This window comes from Episyrphus balteatus, chromosome 3, assembly GCF_945859705.1.
Source record: "Episyrphus balteatus chromosome 3, idEpiBalt1.1, whole genome shotgun sequence".
Taxonomy (NCBI): domain Eukaryota; kingdom Metazoa; phylum Arthropoda; class Insecta; order Diptera; family Syrphidae; genus Episyrphus; species Episyrphus balteatus.
The window spans coordinates 3,012,636-3,040,108 of record NC_079136.1 but is presented as its reverse complement, the minus strand read 5'-3'; the positions used below and the strand labels follow the sequence as shown (position 1 = coordinate 3,040,108).

The following is a 27,473-nucleotide window of genomic DNA, read 5'->3' as shown; positions in this document are numbered from 1 at the left end:
GGTTATAGGGCTTGTTTGGTCAAGTTAGTATTCAGCCCTATTGTGAGTTTCATGTGAACACGATTCCATCCGGAAAAATTGAATTTCACTCTTCCCCTATTGTGAGTTCCGGGCGAAAAGTTTTTCATGTTCGGACATCTCCCTTTACTTTCAACTTTTTTTTCAGGTAATTTGCGAGGTATTCAACAGCTCTTCTCTCACTTAAACAAAAATATTCCGGGCGGAAAACATTCCACGTGAAACTCAAAATAAGGCTGATTAACTGTTGTTTTGTTTTTAATATAAAAAAAAAAAAATGTTCCACATACGCCAAGTTGACCCATTTTCAACAAGTTCCTAAGTGGAAAAAAATGGTTTTTACCTTTTTGAAAACGGTGTTTAATGTAGACAAGAAAGTCATCAAATTAATTTAAGGCTTTAAATGGCCTCATAAGTCAACACATATCTACACTTAGGAGCAAAAAAATGGAATACAACTTTTCGTTCTGTAAAAACGATAATAGGTCAGGATGTAATTGACATACATGAATGTTAATTGCACCACTAAAAAGCTTGAAACAAAAGCTTTAAATCAATGCTAGGAACTTAAAAACCCGTTCACTTTATAAAGATCTAATCAACATAAATGAAGCATGCAAGGAAAAAAAGACTAAAACTAAAACAGAGAGTATCTGGAAAATTTAACATTTTAAAAAAATTAAGTGCAATTTATTGACAGATAACGTCAATAGTAACGTAAGGAAAAAAAGACTGAAATTGAAGCAGAGAGTATCAAGAAAATCTAACATTTAGAAAAAAATGAAGTGCAATTTATTGACAGATAGCTATGATACTATCGTATGCATTTATAAGTTTTCACCAACAATTAAAAGTAAAAATTTCAAGCTTTTAAATGAGACCATGAAACTTGAAGAAACATTATTTTATCCATTGCAATTATTGTTTTTAATATAAATAATTTTTTTTTGATTCCGTTTTTTTGCTCTTAAGTGTATTTCAAATCTATCGTCAAAATAAAAATCTACAAAAATTAGGGGATTTTTTTATTATTTTGAAATAGTTTTTCCACTTAGGAACTTTTTTCTTAAATAACGAACGCCATAATATACATACATAGATGGAAAAATTGGAGATTGAAAATAGGTGGAGAAAATGTAAAGTATGAGAGGAGGGGGAATGCAATATTGAAAGAAATTGACTTACACCGGTGGCCTAATTATGGAATACGAAGTCGATCGATTTAAGAGGCGAATTTGAAGTTTTCTATTACTGTTTTCGCTTTCGACCGTATCGTTTTTCCTTCCCACGGATTTACGACAACTTTCTTGGCGAAAAGATGCGCAGAAGTTCATAAGAGACAATTGCGAAGTTAGGTACTTCTTGGGTGTTTTTTTTTCCTGCAATGTGTAATCTGTTTCTAACTTTCTGCAAGCACAAATTATACTTGAGTACATTTAAAATGTATACATTTTATTTTGGTGCTAAAAAAAACAAGTCCACAGACATTACAAAACAATTCTAATGAAACCAGCTGTCATTTGGCTGGAATATTGGAAATAATCGCTTCGAATTCCATAATTAAGATATTCGGACGAATCGAAAGGGAGATATCGAATCTAAAACGATCGAATTTGTATTCCATTATCAGACCACGGAATTTTAAAAGAACTCTCAAGAAAATAGATAGTAAGCTCTAACTGAGGTTTATCCGACTATTGAAAAATTGGCACTTAATAAACAGTAGCTGTTTTTCGGTTCTGCTGCAGTACTACTTTTATCAACTCGACGAGCCCGTGTCCGAAAGGTGCAGGTTCTGTTTACGAACTTTTATACCAAACAGTTCTTAATTTCCAATTTTGGTACTGAAAACTCCCAGGCGAATTTGACTTTGTTCGTGTTGACCAGAGCTCGTAGAATTTCAAAATTTTGAGACGCTTTTTTTGTTGTTAATGAAGCATCAGAAGGTTCAGAAATGTTAGACTAAAATGTTAGTCTACTTTCGGGTCTCTGATTGATTAGTTATCAAGCCAAAACCTTTCCAATATTTTTCTCTCTGAACTTTTTCTCTCGCTAACAATTAAATCAATAAGTTTAATAAACAATTAATGTATATAACCAAAGCATCAGTATTATTATGTATGTAGGTGCAAATTGAAATCAAAAATACATTTCCGGCACAGTGTTGCCAGAGCCGGCTATTTATCACCAAACAGGATTTATCGGATTTTGGCTATTTTTTTAACTTGAACTTTTAGGCTCCTTTAAAATAAAAGCAATTTACAGCAAAGATCCACTAATGGATTTTGATTTTCATTTAAAATTAAATTTTACGCCCGTAAATGAGCATGAAAACCAGAATATATCAACAAAATGAAAAAATAATTATTATACTTGAAGTTTGATAAGCAAAAGTTATTTGAAAATAAAAAAATCAAATTTTAAATCTCACACCACAAAATTTGCTTGCATTTTTTTGGAGCATTTTTGGAAGCAGATATTTTTGGCTCCAAGATTTTTCAAAATCGGCTCCTTGTCTCAAAAATATTCTGGCAGTACTGCTGCCGGCACACAAAAAAAAAACAAAAATTAAATATTTTTCTATAATAAATACCTTTATTGTTTAATATTTGTTTTTTTTTTTGTACATTGATTAACAAGCAATTAATAGTTAATAATAATAATAATAATATATAGTAATAAATTTGTTTTTATTTTTTTTCTTTTATTTTTCTGTTTAATATAATAATATATACGAATCTTAATTTTTTCTTATTTTCTAAAGCTTAGCGCCAAGAAAATAAAAAATCATTTCTTTACATAACTACTATATACTTACTCGTTAAATACAATAATATAATAATTGTTTGCTGTTTTAAAGATGTGATTTATTTTTATTTATTTTTTCTATTTGTAATAGAAAAAAAGCGTATTCTATATTCTCAATTTTATTATTACTCATTCATTTTGCAATGCGCATGATTATTATTATTATTAATTAATATTTTTTTATAGGCCATATTAGTGAACTTAACACATTAAAAATGCATGTAACTTGTTTTTTTTCGTTTTTTTTTTGTTTTGTTTTTTTTGTTAAGAAAACACACACACAAAAAAAGCAATTTATGAATATTTTTTTAAATAGTTCTTTGGATATGGGTTAAGGCAGCGCCTACAAGGTCGTCTCAGGAACATTGTCGTGTGTGATCATTCGCTGGTTGTGTCCCAATTCGATGCTCATTTCGAGGATTTTCTGTTCCAATTTGCGTATTTTCAGTTGGTATTTTCTCTTTGTTTGTTCCAAAGAGTGTGATAAATTTCTAAAAAAAAAACGTTAAATGCTTTTCAAAATATGTACTTAAAATCCACAAAAAAAAACTTACAAGTTCATTTTTTGCAATTCCTTTATGTTATTTTGTACTTGTTCGTACTTCTCATCGGAGGTTTTTTGTGTGGCCGAGACCGAGCCCAGCAGTGACTGAATTCTTATCTTAAGTTCCGATTCACGGGTAAGGGCTTCCACTAGTTGACGTTCAGTCAAAGCTGCATGATCAGCTTCAGAGAAAGATGATCTATCTGCTGCATGCAGATTAAACAATGCATCAGAGTCTGATAATTGAGTTTGCAGTTGCTGAAAGGCTTCTTGCAAAACACAAATCTTCTCCATGGCGGTTTGTCGATCCCGGTCGGCTTCATCACGTTTCTGTTTCAGTCCGATATTTTCTTCACGCAAATTAAGCATTTCCTGCATTAGAACAGCCATTTCCAAATCCAGCTGTGTGCCTTTTTCTTGTTTAACTTCTTTGCTGCTTTCCAAAGCCATTCGTGATTTTTCGTAGAATGTACTAAATGGTGATTCCAAGTTGACAATTGTATTTTGTACCGTCGATCGACGGCCTTTCAATTTGGAAACATGATTTCTAAGGCGGTTATCGTCATCTGGTGTCCAGGGCTCAAACGGTTTATCAGATATGCAAAATCTATAATGAGATTTAAAAAAAGTATTTCGAAAGGCTTTAGTTAAATTGATTGTTGTTCTTACGTATTTTGCCACGGCCCTAAGCTGTTTTCAGACAGATTTTTCTCACTCTCAAGGCGGTCCAATAAATGTCTTGCTACAGCTTCCACTGATCTTCTGCTGTCCTCTGCTGCTGAAGAACTTTCTTTCAAAAGAGCCATTCTAGAAAATAGAAATAAATGAATAATGAACAGGTGAAATACTACAATTGGAATATAAGAAGAGGTCATGGACTGATTAAAATTGGAGTGGGCTATCGAAGATGATGAAGAGTCTATTAAGAGGTTATGAACAGACTTGAAGACTTCAAGGTAAAATAAGACAGGAAAAATTTCCTGGTTTGCTTCCACAAATTGGAATAGCTGTTAATACTGCTAAATAGTCCCAAGCTCCCCGACTAAATTTGAGCAATATCACTCAATCAGCTATAGCCATTAATTTTTTGCGATCCTTTTTGTGTTTTCACTTGTGAAAGGTAGCAAAGTTTATTCTCACCGGTTACCTTAAATTGCATATTTTTCGTAAAATTAAAAGGGGGTAAAGTTTACTTGATACCTGTGTTTACGTCATAAGCAGTAAACTATGCAATTCTGTCTGTATATATATACCAGAAGCTAGAGCCTAAACCGCTTGTTTGTAATGTTGCGAATAAGCGGCGCGCTAAAGTCAAACTTCTCTATATCTATAGCAACCTCAGCTCTTCGTCTAAAAGCTACCTACTGTGGAGCAGTAATCAAATCGGCCACACGATTACTTAGATTCCATCACACTTGAAATGGTGTTCAAAAATAAGTTTCAGATATCTATTTACCACGGACAACCAGGTGGCTATTATAAATTTCCTGCCAGTGTCTCTACAAAAGCACTCAAGATCCCACACTGTCAAATATCTAGAAGAGGAGGAAGTCCAACAACGCTGCCCATAATCTCGTAAAGCCCCTAACTACAAAATTTTCGATTTTTATTTTGTTTGCATATTTGGAGTTAGGGCATTGTCTCTGATTTATTCTCATTTATTTTTTTAAGCCTAGGTCTTCAAATAAGTCAGAAAATTCAAAATGTACTTTTGATTTTTTTCATTTTTATATGAAAATTGCGATATTAGATTTAGTGTTTCCCTCTATAACTCAGAAGTAAGAAAAATGTAATTAGGGCCTTTCCGAGATTATGGGCAGAACGATAGTTCTGTGTTGATATGGTCGTTGTCACGAATAGTTTGATCACGCTGAAAAAGTGTGGAATCAACTGATCTCAAATTTACTGGATGGTGGTAGGAATCAGAATGTAGATAACGGTAAGTGTAGGTGTTCCGGTAAGTCCCAAAGAGCAGTGATGCGCAACAAATAAAAAAAAAAGAGAGAATTCTGTCATTTGTGAGCATATACTCGGGCATTCAGATAAAAACCACTTAAAATTCGATTAAGTTACGGTTTTAGCCAAAAAGCCTTTCTATATACCGCGCATGGTTCTTGAAGTGATTGAAACAAAACAACCTAAAAACTTGAATCGGGTCGGAACGGCAATTTAAAGCTATCTCTTACAAAACTTACAAAACTCGTCACAATCTTTCCAATTTCCATTAACAAGTGAACACGGTTTGCTCCTAAATTTGCAGAACCACAACAAAATATGGAACCTCCTTGGTCCCGCTACAACTTGCGTAGTCAAAATCGCATCTTACATCTCGCTGGAAGTTTCCCGGTGACTACGCTGAATGCAAAGTACGGTAGTGAATTCCATAATGTGTTAAAAACCACGAAAACGTTTAAAGTTATATTTCATGAGTATTACAATGGAACATCATAGGAATACATTTTGCTACATGTAAGTTTCTACTGAAACAAATTCTAGATGGACTCAGATTAATACCTGCTGGCAACTACAAAAATTTGGCCATGTATAAACTTGAATCGTTCAAAGTGTTTGTTGAATTTTAATCGATAAAGAAGAAGAGGAAATACATAGTTCAGCATCTTTCTTGTACTTTCCGACCGACAGCCAATTTAACCTGAACCAAGATTGCCTTTGAATCATCTACCAAATCATTCATGTTGGGATAGTTTAATTTTTTTTTCGGGGGCTACCTCCTAGAAGTTTAAGTCCAATTGAGATTACTTATAAAATCACAGCAAAGATTGGATGTATGAGAAAATTATGCGACCGCATTTTTAAAGAGGCTTCCAGACACGAGTTCTTTAAATCAATATTGTAGAGTAGAAACAAAAATGATGAGAGAACAGCTCCTAACCCTATTTAAAAATGCTAAAAAAAAAACATTATTAGTGTGGTGATAAGGTAGTAAAATATGATCCCGATCAAATTTTCACATTTTGACAAAACTTCGATAAAGCCCGAAAATTTTAACTCGATCGTTATCAACTACAAAGTCACTTATGATAGCTCAACTCGGTTTAAATAAAGATGAACTATTAAAATCACTGACGCTGAATAGATTAAGCTATGGCGGATAAAAGAGCTACATCAAAACGATTCGTTGAAGCATTAGCAGAATAATTGACTTTATGTTAACTCACTTGCTCTCAAGTAGCGCCAACATAACATCATAGGCTTCAATGGCACGATCACTACAATTTACAGCTGATTGCAATGCTATTGCATTTGACTCATATTTTCCACAAAGTAGATAAAGATGATCACAGTGTTCCTTGCATTCTTCCAAGGTCAATGCCAAAACGGAGTTTCTAACTTTCAGATGTTCTATTCTCCGTTGCAGTCTCTGAAATTCAGTGTCAAGTTGCGAGGCTTCGATGAAACTGTCCATCATGTTGTTACTTTGGATTAAATCCGATACCAAATGTTCAACTATTTCAGTGTTGTTTATCTAAAAAAAAAAAAAAACAATTTTCATTTAAATATTGATTAAATGTAGCTAAAAAAGAATAGTCTTACCCCAGTTTTAATAAAGTCAGTTGCTGTTACATTGTGATCTTCATTTGTTTTGCGCAGCTTTACTCGTTCTGCCATTTTAGGTATTGGAGCATCACTGCTGGCATTCTTAACTTGACGTTGGTATTTTTCTGAAAGAAGTCAAAATCCATAGTTATACATGAAATTACAACATCAACCGCAAAAAATCTTACCTCTTTCAACAAAGGCATTATTACTGGGTACATATTTTGTATTGGCATTGTCTCCCTTTCCCCCCAAACACAAATTTCGATCATCCAGCGATTCCAAGTACATTTCTTTTGAGTGCAAATTATTAATTGCGGCAAGCATCTCCTTCGAATGATAGGCATTCTCATCGTCTTCAGTCTTATAAAACTCGTTATCATAGATACTCGTGTTCAATTTCTTCATGCTTCGACGTTTAAAGTTATCCTCTTCGGGTTTGTCATGTTCATTGTTGTAGGAGACAAAACCATCTTGGTTGTCATCGAGTTCTGGTTCTCCATGGACCAGAGTACTACTTTGAGGAGGATTGGCAATTTGTGATTGAAGCAATGCTATTTGGGCTTTTAAATGAAGAACTTCTTCTTGTAGATCCTAGGAAAACATAAAACATATTAATGCACAATTGAATTGAAAATATAAGAAAAATGATCATACTTCTAGTTGAGTCTTTGCTACTGTGTCGTTTAGTATTTTTTGATCCTCATCTATGGAGTACTCGGCATCAAGTGGATCCGTTTGACATTCAGCATCGGGATTGGTGAGATTTAATTCAGAATTGTATACAGAGCCTTCTTGGTAACTGATTTCTATAACATAAAAAAATAATTATGTATGTTAAAATGACTAACTAAGCATCTTGAATTCAGTTAATTTTTGGAATAGAATGGCGATTTAAATTTCTATGTTTCGGTGTTTTGAGTCCCAACATTGCTTTAATATACACTTGCGGTTATTAAAGCCGAACCATGATAAAAATTATTGTTTTTTATATAAATTTTTAATTAAATTTTTTTTTTTCAAATGTAGATATTACGTCGGCCTTATAAGGAAACCTCGTAACTCCCAAAATCAAAATTTTACAGGAGAGACAAAAGAGTAGAGAAATAACAGAGTAGTTGTGGAGTAAAGTGCTGTACAAAATTTGAATTTAAGTCTATTTAGGGTTTTCGGAATGACTTCAAATTTTTTGGGTAACTCCGCTGATATATTTTCTGAAAAATGGCATTCAAAAGTCATTTTCGAAAAAAAGTGGAGTTACAAGGTTTCCTTATGAGACCGACGATTAGTAGAAGTTTACAAAATGTTCTTACTTCTAGGCCTGGCGATATGGAAAGCATTCATTTAAGTGTAATCACAACAAAAACATTACTGTTAAAAAAAGAGCCAAGTTATCCTATGTTGAAATTATGCTGGCACAAAAAGTACTGAGATGTAAAAGTGTACCAAGTTCTAAAGTTTGGGTTCAAATTCGTATCAATGAAATTTTGATTGTTCACTTGACAATTTTTCTTTTAATTACCGATTTTTAAAGTTATCTGAATTGAAAATCTCAAATTTTTGATTTTTCCCTTTGTATACACCACAAGCCCTATCACCGTGTAAAATTTCAAGTTTCTACGTTAACGGGAAGTTCTCCATAATTTTGATGATCTGTCAGTGAGTGAGTGAGTCAGTCAGTCAGTCAGTCAGTCAGTCAATCAGTCAGTCAGTCAGTCAGTTACGGTTTTTGCGATTTTTGAAGCCCTATATCTCAGAAATTACTCATCGTAAAAGGCTGAAATTTTGTGAGGAGTTTGGTTTTGACAAGCTCAATAAATGTAGCGAGTTTGAAATTTCTAGCATCTTTGGTGTGGAAGTTAGAGGGGGGTCGAAAATGGCCTGAGTTGTTTCCTGTAAATAAGGGTGTAGGGCCAAAGTTGCTAAAGAACTTGGCTGGGCACTACCGTGCCCCTTGATTTCGTATTCTCTTATGCGGTCTTCCATATGCCAGAATTGTGAGTCAGATTTGTGAATTTGACTGCTAAAAGAGGGAGAAAAGCCAAAATTTAAGATTTCATGATCTATTTGCACCTTCGGACTCAAAAGAATCGGATCGAGATTCAACTTTCTGAATTTGTTTTTACACAAGATTCACACATACACCACATACCCACTTTCACATACACTCCTCTGTTTTACATTTCATAAGGCCTCAAAACATCAGCTTAGAGAAGTGGACTTGACCCACTATTATTCTGAACGTCTTATACATAGGTATATTAGGGTGGTCCTTATTTTACTCTTTTTCTAAAATTGAGTGCGATACCCCCTATCAAGTCCAAAAAATGATTAAAAAATACCCAATTTTTTTCATATTTTTATCTCTAACTTTTCCTGGCTCTATTTTGATAAGAAGTTACTAGAGCAGGGGCGATATTATGTGTCCAGTGTTGGGTAAATGGCGGATGTTTGATCATTCATGGGTATAATAGGCATGATAGTATTATACATACGTAAGATACCGTATGAAAGTATAAAAGTACTGTTTTTTTTGGTAAGACTATAAACCATAAACAAACTATACCAAGACTGGAAACTGAGCGGTCTAATGACGTTTGCCTACAAGCTGCGAGGTGTGGTGAATGTCGTAAATCTATCGTTGTGTTCGTGTTCGATGTGTGGTGAATTTCGTGAATCTATAAATGCGTGCGTGTTAACGTCATTTACCAACGTGGTGGCTTTCACATATATTCACAGACAACACTGTACACATAAGGGTTTTGGGGTTTAAAGGCTTAACCATAAACAAAAAATACCAAGACTGGAAACTCGGCGGTCAACTGACGTTTGCCTACAAGCTGCGAGGTGTGGTGAATGTCGTGAACCTATCGTTGTGTTCGTGTCAAATGTGTGGTGAATGTCGTGAATCTATAAATGTGTGCGTGTTAACGTCATTTACCAACGTGGTGGCTTTCACATATATTCACAGACAGCAATGTACACAAAAGGGTTTTGGGGGGAAAGACGTACGAAATTTTCCAGTCTTGGTATTTTTTGTTTATGGGCTTAACTACATACTAGACTGATTCAAAAAAATTTTTTTTTTATTTTGTTCAAAGCATTGTTGAAAATATTGTTGGAAATGACGACAAAAAAATACTGTAAAAGTTTCAGCCCTTAATGTTAACATTTAGTACCGCCGCATCGCAATTTTCTATTTCCCATACGATTTGTATGGGAAAGATTGTGTATTTGTGTTTAGAATTTTGTATCTTTTTAATGGTTCATCAAAAAGGCTAAATTTAATCATTTTCTTGTATAAAATTGAACGCTCTACAAGATTGCATTTATGAAATTAAAAAAAAACGGACGCGAAAAATTAATTAAAATAATTTTTAGTTGAAAAAATGAATAATTCGAATTTATTGAAGAAATCTAATATGATAGTTTTAGGGGTTTGAGAGTTATATAAAAGGATCTGTGAAACCAAAACACAACATAGAATACAAATATTCGAAAATTTTGCCAAATTTTTTGAAAAAACATAACAATATCGTCAAAAAATCGGAAAAAAATGAGAAAAAATTACTTTTTATATTTTAAAGTTGAATAACTTCGAAACGCGGGGGTAAATCAAAAAAATTAATAGGAGCTTTTTTGAAGAGCAGACAATTTTATAAAAGAAAATGATTTTGTCAAGCCTTTTTGATGAACCATTAAAAAGATACAACATTCTAAACACAAATACACAATCTTTCCCATACAAATCGTATGGGAAATAGAAAATTGCGATGCGGCGGTACTAAATGTTAACATTAAGGGCTGAAACTTTTACAGTTTTTTTTTGTCGTCATTTCCAACAATATTTTCAACAATGCTTTGAACAAAAGAAAAAAAATTTTTTTTTGAATCAGTCTACTACATACACCACTTTTTAAAAAAGTACAAAAGTGAAAATATTTTTTTTCTGTCTAGCGCAATTGTTTTGTGAAAAAGAGTATACAAATTGTTATTTAGACCAAAAAATTGTTGTAATAGTACATATGATGAAAACAAAAACTTTTATGGTTACGCTGATGCAAATTGGGCTGAAGACAAATTAACTCGAAAATCAAATACTGGTTATGTATTCAAGTTAAACGGCGGAGTTGTAAGTTGGGCATGTCGAAAACAACCTTGTGTGGCACTTTCTTCAACAGAAGCTGAATTCATTGCTCTATCGGAAGCATGCAAAGAAGCTTCATGGATTCGTCGTATATTGATTGAAATTCAAGAATTAAAAGAAGAACCAACAACAATATACGAAGACAATCAAAGCTGTTTAAAATTAATTGAAGAAGAAAAATTTTCAAACAGAACTAAGCACATCGATACGCGATTTCATTTTGTGAAAGACTATGTGAAAAAAGGTATAGTTATTTGCAAATACTGTCCTACAGAAACTATGGTAGCTGATTTACTAACTAAACCACTGATGGCTACACGACATACAATGCTAAGAGAACTATGTGGTATATGTTTGTGTAAATGAGGAGGAGTGTTGTAATTAACATTTACACTTTACGTTTAAATACTTTGATTTTTATATTTTAATTGATCTAGTTTGTAGTTCGTTTTTCATTTGTATAAAATTTATAATATTTTTCATTACTCAATTTTGCTTCAATAAATTAAATCCTTATTCTTTTGTAAAAAGATTTTCTTTCACTCATTCTGGATATATTTCTATTGGCAATACGTGGAACCACACTGCATTCAAGAACATTTTTCCAACAAAAATAAGCTTTTTGCATCATTTGTTTTAATTGTCCAGCCCGAAAAACTATACAAAAATGCGTTTGAAAATTTTCACTTTTGTACTTTTTCACTTTTTGAGCCAATGTAGTTAAGGCTTAAGACGTACGAAAGTTTCCAGTTATGGTATAGTTTGTCGATGCTACTGTAATTTTTTTCCTTTAAAAGCAAATGATGAAATATCGAAAAATTGAAAAAAAACAAAAACTTCTTAATGAATAGAGGGTCAGGAAGGGTTAGGAATAAAAATGTTGAACCAATTTAGGGGCGTCCCCAATTTGTTTTTCCTAAGTACCACCCTAATGCATATGCATACATAACGAATTACTAATGTGAGTGTCACAATTGACACTGAATTGAAAAGAATTTTATTAAAAGCTGACAGGCCTTTTAAACTGTTCTTAAAATTGTGACTCGATAAAATTATTTTATGATTTCGGCTTTAAGCAGATTTCGATGTATAGTGCCATATGTATCATAAGCCGAAAACGAGAATTTGCGACTTGGATTCTGGGTAATTATAAGGTGTCGCACGAAAATGTGAGACATGGACTTATCAAAAGCAACATTTTGTCAACTTTCAAACCGAATACTGATAAACTCCCGGAGAAGGACATGGCCCTTTTCTAATAGAACTGGAACAAACAACCTAATGTTCCTATACAAACACTGAGCGATAGAAGAGCGGAGTTTGCGCCGAAATGGTTATTGTTGGTTACTGCAAAAATAATGAAGATCTAGGATAACATAAACAAAACGTTCTTCTTCTATCATTCTTTCTTTCTAATTTTTCTTTATCCATGTTGTAATAAATGAATTAATGTCTTCTATTGTTATCACTTATTGAAACAAGACATTTTTTACATTTTCTTTGGTTAAATCAAGCTTAAGCGAATATTTTACAGTTATAAATCGTTTTCTCTTGCGTACATTTCAGCACTCTCTATTCTCTGTTCAGTAGTTTTTCATATTTCAATTTTTAACTCCTTTTAACCACGCATAAATCTTTCTAGAATCGGTGCATCCCAGCTATGTTGTAAACATTGACCAACAAGAACTTGAAAGTGCAACCACAAAGTTGCATTTGTCATTCCGATCATCAGAGTCCTCTATTTCATTTACTTACTTAATAAAATTGTATTCAATTGTAAAACTTAATGCGTTACACTCTTGAGATTTTAGCCAGGCCAAGTGAGTTTCAGAAGCTAGTACGCTCATACTACCCAGAAGCAATAACATTTTTCAGAGCAAAATAATCGAATGTATTACTTTCATAGATCTCTCATCTAAGAAGATATCGTTTTCAACCTAAGAAAACCTCAATCAGAACGAAACTCTCAAGAAAATAGGGAGAAGATTTTTAAAATTAATTTTGCCAGGAAAGAAACGAAGAAGTAAATACATCTGGTCATCACTTGGCTCAAGCTTGCTCTCAAAACAGAACCTCGACACTTGACCGAATTAACTGATGGTTTGTTGAAATGCTTAAAGTGGTCATTGTGAATACTTTAGGAATATGATAACTTGTCATTATAATGTAGAATTCCTGACCTATCAATCAACCATGTTTCCATAAAATTATCACCTCTATCTGATATAAGTTGGATGTAGGTACCAACACTCAGCCGTAAAATATTATTTCGATAAACTTTGCATAAAGGCTGTAATTATAAACATAATTTTGTAAGTTATTGATTCTTATCGGTCTTCTTGTTGACAATAAACTGAATTATTAAACATGTGGGTAAAAGGATTTATAATGCGGACTTTTTATTATTAGGAATGACTCATTTGACTGAAAGGTCTCTTATAAAATACCAACAAAACTAATTTCGTTATTCAGAATATAAATACTCTTTGATATTAAAAGGCCTACCTATGCTATCATCTTCAATCAAAGCATATTATAGATAGCTTTGTAATCAACAACTTATAAATAAGAAAAAGAATACTTAAAATAACAATGACAATGCACTTACCACTGCCATCCGGCTCATTCTCTTCCATAATTGTGTTTTCCTGCTTTGCCCTTAGTTTCTTACTCAGTTCTGCAATGACACAGTGCATTTCTGTGATGCGGCTCTCGTGAGCGGCACTTATCACTTCCAATCGTCGATAACATCGTTCCTTGTCCTCGGTGGCTTCGTCCAATTTCCGTTTATAATCATCACGGCACTTTTCTGATTTTTGTAACTTCTGTGACAGTTCTTTAAGTTGTGTTTCCAATTCCAGAATTGATAAGTTCTCAACCTATCGAATACACACACACATGAAAAGAAAACAAAAACAAAACCAATAAGAACTATTTTCTATTAAGAGAAAAATAACATCATCATTAAAGGAAAAGAAAAAATACGCGTACATTAATACGACGTATTTGAGGTGGTTGCGTTATCAGGGTGTATTCCCAGCTTCGGTGTAATTCACTCCTCTGCAAGCGATTGCCACTACTATTTTCCTTTTGAAACTCTGTACAACACAAGCAACTAAAACTCTTGGGTAATTGCGAAATCGACATTACACGTGCCCTAACTCAAAGTCTATCCGAACTATATTCAATTAAGAAAAAACCATAGCAGGCACAATTCGTCCATGGCCCGGCTGATGTTATTCGATGGGGAGCAATCACAGGACACAATTAATGATAAAATTTTGTGCTGACATGGTTTTCTTTATAATTTAATGAATAATGTAATCTTATTTTCGAGATTTTTTTCTTCTTCCTTAATTTCTGTGTATCACTCTATACTGCTCGGAGCTCTGCCTTGTGTGTGGTGTATGTGTGTGTCGAGAATGCATCAACGTCATATGGTTGGAATACTTGCGCAGTAGAGGAAAACCTTGCAAAATTATATTGTTGGGAATCAATATGGGTGAGTGTGTATGATGGCTATCTTTCTAGGGTAGATTAAATGAGTTTATAATAATTCTTCATCGAGTATTGCAAAGGATAACAAAGAAAAAATTAAACCTGTAGATTCAAATAATAAAAAGGAAATTATAAGAAACAGCTTAAATGATTTATTTTAATTTAAATTAATATTTTTAACGAAGTTAAACCAAAACGCGGCGGAGTGATGGATGCCTATCTACTTATTTTGTAAGCCGTCAGAACAGCTGGAGTTTTGAGAAGTTGTTATTCAGCTTTAGATTAAACAATTTTATTGCAATTTGAAGTCCGAAAAATATTAAGGATTACATAGATATTTACTGGTCATTTTTTTAACTGAGATTTAGTTAGGTTTCTAGACGAACCAAGTATTGCTGTTACGGCCAATTTCTTCACAGAGTCCTAACGCTAATACCGGTCCTAGTCCTAAAGTTAGTACTCAAATCGGTATCAACTCATTTCTTCACCCAAGTACTAAGTCCTAAAACTATCAGTTTAGGACCGAGTACTAGTTAGGACCTGGTCCTAGCTAGATCCTCAAAATCGACTAGTACCTGGTTATTATACCAATTGTTAGTACTCAAATCGGTACCAAGTTATTTCTTCACAAAAGTACTAAGCCCTAGTACTGTCAAATTGGTACCGAGTATTAGTTAGGACTCGTAATTTGTTAGGACCTCAAAATCGGTAGTCTAGCGGTTTGTACTTGAAAAAAAGCAATGAATTTTATTCTTTTTAAGAGAAATCTGCCAGATTTATTAATTTCTTTTGTTAATTTTAATGATTGGAACGGTTTTTTAAAATTTACCCAAAACACTTGAAATGACGAATGCAATGCCGGAACGGGAAGAATGAGCAAGAGAACAGTTCTTGATGAAAAAGTACCAAAAAAAGTTCGATCTACCTAAAAGTGAAAGCCAAGTCAGGAAAGATGATCTTTAAATTTCTCGACCTGGAAATCATTTACACTCTTGCTAATACCTCGGACTTGCCTATAAGTCATGATAAAATATTGCGAGTTGCATTTTAGTAAAAAAAGACAATATTAGGACTGCGTTCTTTTAAATTATTCTTTTTATTGAAATAAATTTTTTATGTAGGTTGGTACATTATAATCATTATGTAGGTACAAATGTGTATCCGAAAGTGTCGTTAACTTAATATGGGTCTGCGTTCCGTTTAAATCTCGAGTACTTGTATGAAACCTTCCTCGTTTTTGGTGACCTGTATTTCAGAATTGTTTACATTGCCCAGATCTCACAATTCAGCACTCAGGAATTAATTCTTGACTGTGAAATTTCTTGATAAATGAATCGAATTTGTTTTGCTTGTTGGCCCTTGTTACGTTTGACCACATTTGTTTTTAGATTTTTTTTCCTTTTATTATTTTCTACATTTTGTCTTTCTTTATTTTGTTAAATTTCCTCAAATGTGAAAATAAATTATTTCAAATATCAAAATTAATTATTTTAAACATCAAAATATTGTCAGAATGACAGTTAGACCATTTTTATACGTATTAAATCTTAGGATTGCGTTGTAAATTTAGATCAGGTTGTATATATGTGAAGAAATGCTCGGGTCCTAACTTTTCCTTAGGACCGAGTACTAGTGCTAGGACCTGGTCTAGCTAGACCGGGTACTAAGCTGACTTAGGACTTTTGTGAAGAAATTGGCCGTTAAAGAAATAGTTTTTTTTTTAATGTATATATTAACCCAAGCTTTGGTCTTAGTAAAAAATAAAGTGCACGACTGGGGTCGCACGTACTTGCTCTTGCAGTTCAAGGCACTTTTATGTTGTAAATTTTAAGAGCTGTCTCTATATAAACTAAAAAAAATAAAATGCACGACTGGGGCCGCACGTACTTGCTCTTGTAGTTCAAAGTATCTATATCTTAAATTACTATTGGAAATTAAAGATTTTCGTTAAATTTTCAACAAAAAAAAAAAATAAAAGTAAAAAAAAATTCCATTTCAAAAATTTTTTTTTTAACACTTCAAAATGACAAGAAATATCTGACTGCAAATTTTGAATAAAATTGGATTAGTCTTTGATGAAATATACAATAGTAACTAAAAAATAAATTGCACGACTGGGGTCGCACGTACTTGCTCTTATGCTTAAAGTAACTATAATGTTAAAGCTTTTTATTCAAGAAATTTAAAATTCGATATTTTGAAGAAATTTCATAAGTAGTATAAAAAAATTAAATCTGTTTTTATAATTAATAAAACTCCGTTTTAAAATATCTTAAAAAAAAAAAAACAAATATGCCATTTTATTTCTCGTATAAAAAGATATTTTTAGAAAAAAAATTTTGAAAATTGTAGGAGCCGTTTTTTAAAAAAATAATTTTTTATATATAAAATTTTTTTAACATTTTTCAAAAAAAAAGTTGGTATGCCATTTTGAAGAAATAATTATTTTACACATAAAAACTAAATTTCAAAATTTTTCATTGATCCGTTTTTAAAAAATTGATTTTTCAAAAAAAAAATTTTGAAATATTTTTTAAAAAACCAAAAATGCGTTTTTTGAAAATTTTCTAAAATTTTAATATTATCTTTACCTACACACTTTTGTATAAAAATTTTCATTTAAATCGGGTTAATTTTGTACGAGATATTCAGAAACGAAAAAAACCGTTCTATGACAGGTACCGTTAATAACGGTACAAAAAATATTTTTTTTATTTAAAAAGTTGGCCCTTATGTGTAGTATTACACACAAAAATTTTAATCAAAATCGTTAGAGCCGTTTTTGAAAAAAATTAACTTTTCTATTTCCGTTATATGGCAGGTACCGTTAGTTTTGGTCATAAAAAAAAAATTTCAATTTCCCCTCTAGGGAATCACCAAAAACTTCTAACTACCAAGTTTGAAGAAAATCACTTCACTCGTTTAGGCTGCAGCTCCAGATAGAGACAGACGGACAGACAGACAGACAGACAGAATTGCCGGACCCACTTTTTTGACATTCTCCATCATCGTAATGTCATGTAAAATTGTTATCTCGAGTTCAATTTTTTTTACGAATCCTAAACTTGCCCTATAGTTACGGTGACCATCCGTCCCGTTTTACCCGGGACTGTCCCGTATTTCTACAGCTTGTCCCGAGTTTTTATTTAAGAAACCCGGGACGTATAAGTGTCCCGTATTTTGTAATTTGTCCCGTGATTGTCCCGTATTTGGACATTCTCTGATTTTTGTATTCAATATTTTAAATACTTTGTACGGAAAACAAGAAAACAGTGGCTGGAAATTTAAATTTTTCTAATTTTTCGGATAAAGCATTAAGCGTAGTACGCTGCTGAAGCAAACCGAAAATGTTTCTAAGTCTCCAAAATCAAAAAACTTTTGCTGCCAGAAAAATTGCCTAGACAAATAAATGGGAGTGACAAATGATTGAAAAATCTCCATATATTCTAGCACAGGTAAGAGTTTCGTTACCTAAGCTGCGTATTGTGCAACGTAAAGCAAAATTGTGTGCTGGTTTTGTATGAATATTTTCGTTTCGCCTCTAGACTAGGCTTAGTTTTTTTTAAATGTTCGTCAAATTTAGTTCCAGCTTCTGTTTGTCAGGTTGCTACACCAGGTAAAATGTTTTCGAATAAAGAACAACATATGAAAGATTAAAAAAACCAAGATAAGTTTCAAAACTTTTAAGGATATGTTAAAAGTTGTGTAAAAGATCATACAATTTCAAAATCATTTAAAATAAAATGTTAAAAAACAGCTCCTCCGATTTTGATTAAAAAAATATATTTTAAGAAGTTATTAACCCTTTCGAACCCAAGCTATGAAAATCAATATTAAAAAATGTTTTTTCGGTATTATCGGGTCAAAAACGTCACAACTAAGAAATATGAATAGCAAAAAGTTATTTTCCAAAATAATAAATAGCAAAACTAATGTGTTTTTCTCATGTTACATGTAAGTAACATGCACTGCCTATGACCACCAAAAAAAGTCGGAGAACTGAGAAAATAACTTTTTATGAAACTATAATGTATGCTACTTCTTCTTCAAAAAAAACAAAACACTTTCTGCATTAACATTTTTTATATCTTTTTTTTTTTCAAAATTATGACATATATAAAAAAAAATGTGAATTTCAGTCCTTTTCTCTATTAAAAAAAAAATAAAGGTATGATATTTGACTAACTTTTTGTAATAATCCAGTAACTAGGCATTATTATCTTTCAATTAAGCCATCGTAACCTAAAAAATTGTTTAATTTAATATTTTTTACGAATTTTTAAAAAAATGTTACATGAGAGTAACGCTGGGTACGAAAGGGTTAACAGACATTATTAGAAAACCATTTTCTTGATTTCTGATTTCGTAAACGACTTAAATGATTGCAACAAAAACGCTCCCATAAAATCGTTTATTAAATCTTGATATCAAAATAAGGAAAAATTATGAAAACTCATTTAAAAAAATTTAGGCCCATTTGCTGAAACGAGTCTTAAATATTTATGTGAAACATAAACCCTTAGGTTCTACATTACGGTTTGCACGAACTTCAAACTGTGTCATAAATTCCTCTAAGTTTAACATAACTTAGGGGGAAGAAATAGTAGAACTTAAGCTGTTATGTTCTACCTAGGCACTTTTATTTTATGAAAAAAGCAAGAATGTCGCTCAAAAATTGATGTCGGTAGTACAAAGGACATGAATTATTATCAATTTAATAAAAATAAACTTACATTCATTAACTTAAACCATCCACAGATGGTACAATTTACACCACAGTTTTTTGTATGAGGCACTATTTTGCTGTCATATTTCATTGACTAATTTTGACACACCAGCACATTTACACACACACACGAATAATTTTTGTTTAACCAATTAACACTTATTTTTGGCTCAAATATACTTTTTTACACTTTTATTCCGCAAGATAAAGACACAAACTTGAAAATTTAACGATATTGTTGTATATTAATTGCTAAATTGCTCAAAATCTATTTAAATTATTTGACGTTTCTATTGATTTGACTTTTGAATTTGAAGTTCTCAGCGATTTATATCATGAAAGTAAATCATTGCTAGGTTAAACATAAATATTTTTTAGCAACTTAGAATAAACTAAGTAAAACACAAGAGTTATGTTCGACCTAGCTAAGATAAGAATTTATGACTAGTATGAGCAAATGGGCCTTAATTTTTTTTGAAAAATCAATATTTTCAAAACGATCCAACGAATTTTTTATCTGTCCCGGGTTTTGCTTCCAGAAATATGGTCACCGTACCTATAGTACATATATCGCAAGTAATATATCAATTTGGCACAAAACGGTAACGCCATATTTCCGTTCTCCGAATTTTTTTTTGAAAAACTAAAAACGCGGTTTTGTTAGAATCACTAAGACTATAACGAACACCAAATTTAATCGAAATCGTCAAAGCCGTTTTCGAGAAAATTGGAATAACTCATTAACGATAGACGGGAAGAGCCGACAAAGAAAATGTCATATTTCCACTATTCGTATTTTTTGAGAAAAACTAAAAACGCAGTTATATTAGATATACGTACAGCATTACTTGTGTCAAATTTAATCAAAATCGTTAGAGCCGTTTTCGAAAAAATTGCAATACCTCCAAAAGTTTGTATGGGAGGTATACGTTCTAGGCGAGATATTAAAAAACAAAAAAAAAAAAACAACCTTGGAAATTACGAAAAAACTATCTGTACCAAATTTCATGAAAATCTGTCGAGCCGTTTGGGCTGCAGCTACTTGTACAGATGGACGCACGGACGCACAGACCGACGGACGTCATGATGAAACCCACTTTTTTGGACTTCTCGACTATCGTAATGTTAGTTTTGATTAAAACCTCGAAATTTTTTTTTGACACGAAACCAATACTTGCCCTATAGAGCAAGGGCAATATTTTGTTAAATGAAGAAAAAAAATTTATTTGACTTTTTTGGAAAAAATAATGCAATTTTATTGCAATCACTTTGAATATAACGTCTGCAAGTTTAATCAAAATCTTTAGTCGTTTTCGAGATGTTTGGTTTAAATTGAAAAATTTGTATGGGAGGTACACTTTCTAAGCGAGATATAAAAAAAACAAAAAAAAAAACTTTAACGGCCGATTTCTTCACAGAGTCCTAGCGCTAGTACCGGTCCTAGTCCTAAAGTTAGTACTCAAATCGGTACCAACTCATTTCTTGACTCAGGTACTAAGCCTTAGAACTGTCAATTTAGGACCGAGTACTAGTTAGGACTCGGTACTAGCTAGCTCCTCAAAATCAGCTAGGACCTGGTTATTATACCAATCATTAGTACTCAAATCGGTACCAAGTGATTTCTTCACAAAAGTACTAAGCCCTAGTACTGTCAAATTGGTACCGAGTATTAGTTAGGACTCGGTAGAAGTTAGGACCTCAAAATCGGTAGTCTAGCGTTTAGTACTTGAATCAAATAAATGAATTTCATATTTTCATGTGATATTGCAGTTTAATAAAGAAGAAAAACCGTAAAAAAAGAATAATTTTCATTATTTTTTGTTTAAATTTAGTGGACTTTGTGAATTTTAATTCCATTTGAAAATTTAAATGACCTGTTGTCCATATTACAGAATTTTTTTAATTACTTGGGTGTTGTATCGATTGATAAGTGCGTTTTTAGTGATGCATATTGTACGGCACTAGTTAGAAGGAATAGAAAGATAGGAAAGAATTTCTGTTGGCAATGAATTTAGAATACGATGATTATTATCTCATATAATCCCACGGGTGGCGTCCAAGCTGGGGGGTAAATAAAAAAATGATGCCTGAGGTGGGGCTCGAACCCACACCTCCCAGGTTAGCAGTGAAACACTACATCCACCACACCATTGACCCCCCCCCCCCCCCCATTTTGATTTTGAAAGTTTTTTTTAATTTACCAAAAAACACGAGAATTGGACTTTTGGACAAAGCCCACAGAAGATTTCGGGTGTATTTTTAAATTGTGCTTATGATATGTACAAGCCTTGCAGTAGAGGCGAATTGCAAGACACTTGCTTTTGACAACGAGGCTGTACAACCAATGAATAAACATCACCTCGGGCTCGGATAATTTTGAGGACCGTATCACAAATTAAAATATCTGTGGGAATTTTCGTACTATAAAATCGGAAATTTTAACTCCGATGGAGGTCAATTATGGAATGAAAACATACATAATAATACCAAATCACTAAATACTGCGTTTTTAAAAGCTTTTCTTTTATTAGCACAATGAACATAAATCAATAAAAAATATTTTTTTTTCGTTTATTATGGTTTATGGTGGTCCTTCTGCCTTTTTGGCAGGCTTTCGTGGCTGCATTCATATTATTGAATAATTCCTCGCCATTTCTGGCTGATTGATTCTGCATTCTTATTCTTGTCTTCATTCTTGACTTTTTTTTCTTCATAAAATGTATGAATTTTGATTGCTTGTAGCGCTTTTAATCTTCATAACATTTTTCCAATATTTATTTTAATTATTTGCTTCTTGTTTTCTATTTTTATTAAATTTTTTATTTGTTAAATTTGATCAAATGTAAAAATAAAATATTTCAAACTTCAATAAATTCTCAAAATGACAGTTAGACCAGTTTTATACGTATTAATTCTTAGGACCTCGTTGTGAAATTAGATCAGGTCCTATAAATGTGAAGAAAGACTCAGGTACTAACTTTTCGTTAGGACCGAGTACCAGAGCTAGTACCTGGTCTAGCTAGACCGGGTACTAAGCTGACTTAGGACTTATGTGAAGAAATTGGCCGTAAGAGTTCCATAAAAATCAGCTGTACCAAATTTGAAGAAAATTCGTCCACCCGTTTAGGCTCTGGAAATGTGTAAGATGGACGCACAACCACACAGACGTACAGACGCACAGACGGAATGGCGGACCCACTTTTTCAGACTCCACCATCATTGTAATGTTGGTTTTGATTAAAACCTCAAATTTTTTTGGTTTTTGCAATTTTTAATGTATTCATTTAGTCAAAAATGCACTTAAAGATGCGTTTTTCAAGCGCATTTTAGGGTCAGAAAGCAACAATTAAATGTGTTGAACTTTTCTTTTTCGTGTCCTGGAACAAAAATCAATCTAGTAAGGTTTTTTTCTAGGTAACATTATATAATTTATTAAAGTTGCTTTTCTTCATTACACTGTGTTACAAAATCAAAAACTTATTAATTACCTATGTATGTATATTATATTGATTTATTATATCATAAATTTGATGACACTTGAAATTTTCACACACCCTGAAGATTTCAAGATATCTTCAACCGTGTTTTTCAGTCTTTTCAGGGTTCAACGATTTTTTAATCAGTCATTCTTTGGTAAATTTCAAATTTTACAGTTTTAAACAGAGGAGTATTTGTTCTCTTTAAAAATTAAATTTCGTTCAAGATTTCGTTGTGCTTTTTTTTATGGAAAATTCCACTTCAGCTGCGTACTAGGCCTAAACGACTAAGAATAGAAAAATACAAAGGCGTACATTTTCAGTCAGCACTCGTTTAAGCAATAAATCCTACTCTAGTTAGAGTACATTTTTAAACACTTTAAATGCTCTTCTAATCAGGGCTACCTTCGTAGATTTTCCAAGAGGCCAAAAAAAGAGGATTTTGATTAAATAAAAAGAGGCCTCAATATAAAATTGTGAAAATAGAATAGGTTGAGTACGACACTTACTTACTTACTTAGGGTGACCAGCGCCGTAAGGCGGCTACAATCCGCTGTGGATTTGGGCCTCAACCAACAAGCTTCGCCAGCCAGCTCTATCCTTAGCTCGCTGCTTCCAGTTGCGCACGCCAAGTTGATTGAGGTCCCCTTCCACTTGGTTGCGCCACCTCAGACGAGGTCTTCCTCTACTGCGCCGTACCTCTGGGTTGGAGTCGAAAACTTTCCGGGCCGGAGCATTGTTGTCCATGCGCTCCACGTGAACTAGCCATCTCAGGCGCTGCACCTTCACTCTCTTGGCTAAGTTAGCGTCCTTGTACAACCCGTAAAGCTTGTTGTTATACCTTCTTCTCCAATCACCATCAATACACACGGGACCAAAAATCGCACGAAGAACTTTTCTCTCGAAACAATCCAAGATGTTTTCATCCGCCTTCGTTAAAGTCCATGCTTCTACACCACATAGCAGGACTGGGATGATAAGGGTCTTGTATAGGGACACCTTAGTTGCTCAAACCAAAGTAGCAGCGGTTGGCAAGAGTAATTCTCCGTTTGATCTCAGCGCTGATATTGTTGTCCGTGTTTATAGCGGAGCCTAGGTAGACGAAGTCCTTTACTACCTCGAAGTTATGGCTGTCGATGGTGACGTTTTGTCCAATGCGTCGGTGTTGTGTGTCCTTTTTTGACGACAGCAAATATTTGGTTTTGCCCTTATTGACCCTTAAACCCATTTTTGCCGCTTCCGTTTCAATGCTTAGAAAAGCGCCATTGACATCACGCTGAGTTCTTCCGATTATGTCAATATCGTCGGCATATGCAAGCAGCTGAACGGACTTTTGAAAGATTGTGCCTCTGGTGTTGACGTTTGAGTTCTGTATAATTCTTTCAAGAACGATGTTAAAAAAATTGCATGACAGTACGTCGCCATAAACAAAAAATACCAAGACTGGAAAATTTCGTACGTCTTTCCCCGCAAAACCCTTTTGTGTACAGTGCTGTCTGTGAATATATGTGAAAGCCACCACGTTGGTAAATGACGTTAACACGCACACATTTATAGATTCACGACATTCACCACACAGCGGACACGAACACAACGATAGGTTCACGACATTCACCATACCTCGCAGCTTGTAGGCAAACGTCAGTTGACCGCCGAGTTTCCAGTCTTGGTATTTTTTGTTTATGTACGTCGCCTTGTCTAAAACCTTTTTCGACATCAAATGCTTCGGCTAGGTCTTTACCGACTCTGACGGAGCAGCGTGCATTCTCCATCGTCATCCTGCACAGCCGGACGAGCTTTGCAGGGATGCCAAAACTAGACATAGCTCTATACAATTCATCTCTGTATATACTGTCATACGCGGCTTTAAAATCGATGAACAGGTGGTGGGTATCGATTTGTTGTTCCTGGGTTTTTTCCAAGATCTGCCGTAATGTGAATATTTGATCGATGGTGGACTTTCCTGGTCTAAGGCCACACTGATAAGGACCTATCAGGTTGTTGACGAACGGCTTCAGACGTTCACATAGTACGGCAGAGAGGATCTTATATGCGATGTTAAGGAGGCTGATTCCTCTGTAGTTGGCGCAGGTTAGAGGGTCTCCTTTCTTAAGGATCGGGCACACGATGCTGAGATTCCATTCTGTGGGCATGCTTTCCTCCGACCATATTCGGCAGATGAGCTGGTGCATACTCCTAACCAGGTCATCTCCTGCTGCTTTAAATAGTTCGGCAGCAAGGCCGTCAGCTCCAGCGGCTTTGTTTGACTTAAGCTTGGATATGACTGCCTTCACTTCTTCCAGGTCGGGGGGACGGAAATGTTGGCCTTCATCGTCGATATTGAATGGTGCAATCTGTCTTTGGGCGGGGTTGGCTTCGTCATCGCCATTGTAGAGATTGCAGAAGTGATCTTTAAAATTCTCAGCATCGCTTGCGTCTCTACTACGATGTTTCCCTGTTGGTCTTTACAGGCTTCAGTTCTAGGTTTATACCCCTGAGATGTTCTTTTTACCTTCTGGTAAAACTTATGAACTTCATTCCTGTTATAGCATCCCTCTATTTCCACGATCGCTTCTTTCTCGTGTTGCCTCACGTTTAAATTTTGTTTTTTAGATCTGACCTCCGTTTTAAAGTAGATTTAGAGTAGGGTTTAAATGTTTGAAAATTTGCGCTAAAGATTTTATATGCCTTCTTTAATTTTAAATGCATGTTAGAGCCTTTTTTTATTTTAGTGCGAACCATCATCAAAAAGGGCGCAGCGGTTAGAATCAACTCATATTCGCAATAAAATCCACTATTGTCAAATTATTTTTCTGTTTTGTAAGATTTAACTCTAGAATTTTGATTGTTGCTGATTCAGTCGTATTCTTAGTCAAATACCTCGAGATCTCGTAATCTTGTTGTCATAATAACTGTGATATTAATTTAAGTTAAGGTAAAAAATGTAACAATCTAAACTAAATGGCTTTTAAGCTAAATAAAGTTAAATTCAAATATTGTTTGGTGACTATAAGACATTAATAAATTAAATAAAAAGTGCAGTGCCTAAATCGCTGCCTTGTGGTATACCAGAATCAGTACTTTAAACCTTAGTGTGAGGTCTTGATCTATCAAAATGGAATTACATAATGAAAACTTCCCTATTGGTTATTAGGGTATGTTTTGTAAACTGTTTCAATATTAAGCCTTTCTGTATGGTTTTTTAAAGACATGGTATTCATTCGTTTTGTTATTTGAGCCTGATGAAGATGACACTTTCGATATGGTTCACAATGAAACAAAAAAAAAAAAGTAAATATTCACACTCCAACAGCAAAAGAGTAGCGAGTTTAGGTGTGCACACTCTTTATTGTAAAGGAAAGGGAAGAGCACAAGTAATAAAAGAGGAGGTATAAAAAAAAAACATTTCATTTTTTCCTTACCTTATTGACAATGTCTAAAGTTGAACAAGAGCTGATATTGTTGTCACTTTCATTGTTGTCCTTTTGAAGAAACCCACCTCCTCCTCTTGTGTCGGCAGCACCAACACACCCTCCACCACCAATATAATCCGAGGTAGACATTCCTCGAGGTGAGGTACTTCCAAAAATATAACCATGATCTTTGAAATTTTTGAAAACCTCTTGATTGTGTTCGCCACTGTTTAAATTGCTTATGACCATGCACTTGGATTGAGTGGTGGTAACTTTTGCATTGCCACTTCCCACCACACCGACACCGTTACCGTTACCCCCGCCGACGACGGGTCCAACATTCCCACACATTTCCATGATATTTCTTTTTTTTCCCCCGTTCTTCTTGTACACCCACCCACTGTTCGATTCGATAAGTCTTGATAAATTTCACCAACGACTGTCTGTGAATTTATTCAATATTTGGCCAAAAAAAGGCATTTTTTCATTGGAAAAAGACTTAAGTCCGCATAATTACTTTTATTTTAATCGACTTATTTTGAATCAGCAAATAATCGAAATCAATTCGAAGTATCAAGAGGACACATAAAAAGTAGTAGAATGATACCGACAGAAATGTTTACATTTTCATGGCTGCTGAGAAAATTATATATTTTTTTTTTGTTGTACTTGTCTCGCGTCTCGCGGAGTACCTACGCCCTAGAAAATCATGTATGTTTGTGAGTTTCCTGTGTGAATTGGAAACTAATGTTTCGATTTTCACATTCTTTAGTAATTCATTGATTTCGTTTCACATAATTTAGTTGGAAAATTATAAAGGAAATTGGAGAAAATTTATAATAAAATTAGAAAAAAAATTATCACGGCGCTAAATTAGGATTTATTTGGCTGTCTGACAATAAATATGGTTGATATTTGTTGTTGTTCTTGTCATTTTGATTTATTCTTCAAAGTGTTTTGGGCGCCATCTGTGGTGAAGAATTGAAATACAGAGCATGGTAAATTTGCTGAGTTTTAATAAAAAAAAAGGAACTGCCAACACAACATAATTTGACTTAAAAAAAAATCAATTAATTTTCATAAGTCCTGTTCCTTTGGGAGGAGTAGTTTACTAGCGATTTTCAATGGAATGTACTTTCAACGAATTCAATATAAATCGTATCTACTCGGGAAGAAGAGCATGAGTAGATGATAGTACTAGATTAACCAAAACATCTACTATTAGGTGTGTTTTTTATTATGCAACCGGTCTTAACTGGACAAAAAAACGCAGTCTGGGCTAAGC

At 33.6% G+C, this 27,473-nt stretch overlaps 1 protein-coding gene across 3 annotated transcripts; it reads right to left on the bottom strand.

The window, feature by feature from the left end:
• Nucleotides 1-3,053: 3,053 nt before the first annotated feature.
• LOC129914069 (colorectal mutant cancer protein) lies at nt 3,054-27,088 on the bottom strand. 3 transcript variants are annotated; one of them, XM_055993119.1, is made up of 10 exons: nt 26,706-27,088; nt 26,198-26,631; nt 13,684-13,954; nt 7,586-7,737; nt 7,117-7,522; nt 6,926-7,053; nt 6,550-6,857; nt 4,040-4,177; nt 3,381-3,977; nt 3,054-3,317 (listed from the first exon to the last, which is right to left on the bottom strand). In XM_055993119.1, exons 2-10 carry the CDS (start codon nt 26,543-26,545, stop codon nt 3,170-3,172), a joined length of 2,496 nt encoding a protein of 831 aa, XP_055849094.1. In that variant the 5' UTR covers nt 26,546-26,631; nt 26,706-27,088; the 3' UTR covers nt 3,054-3,169. The 3 variants fall into 3 exon arrangements, with proteins under 3 accessions (XP_055849094.1, XP_055849093.1, XP_055849095.1); XM_055993118.1 differs by having other exon boundaries at nt 26,198-27,088; XM_055993120.1 differs by lacking the exons at nt 26,198-26,631; nt 26,706-27,088 and adding an exon at nt 14,067-14,659.
• Nucleotides 27,089-27,473: the final 385 nt, after the last annotated feature.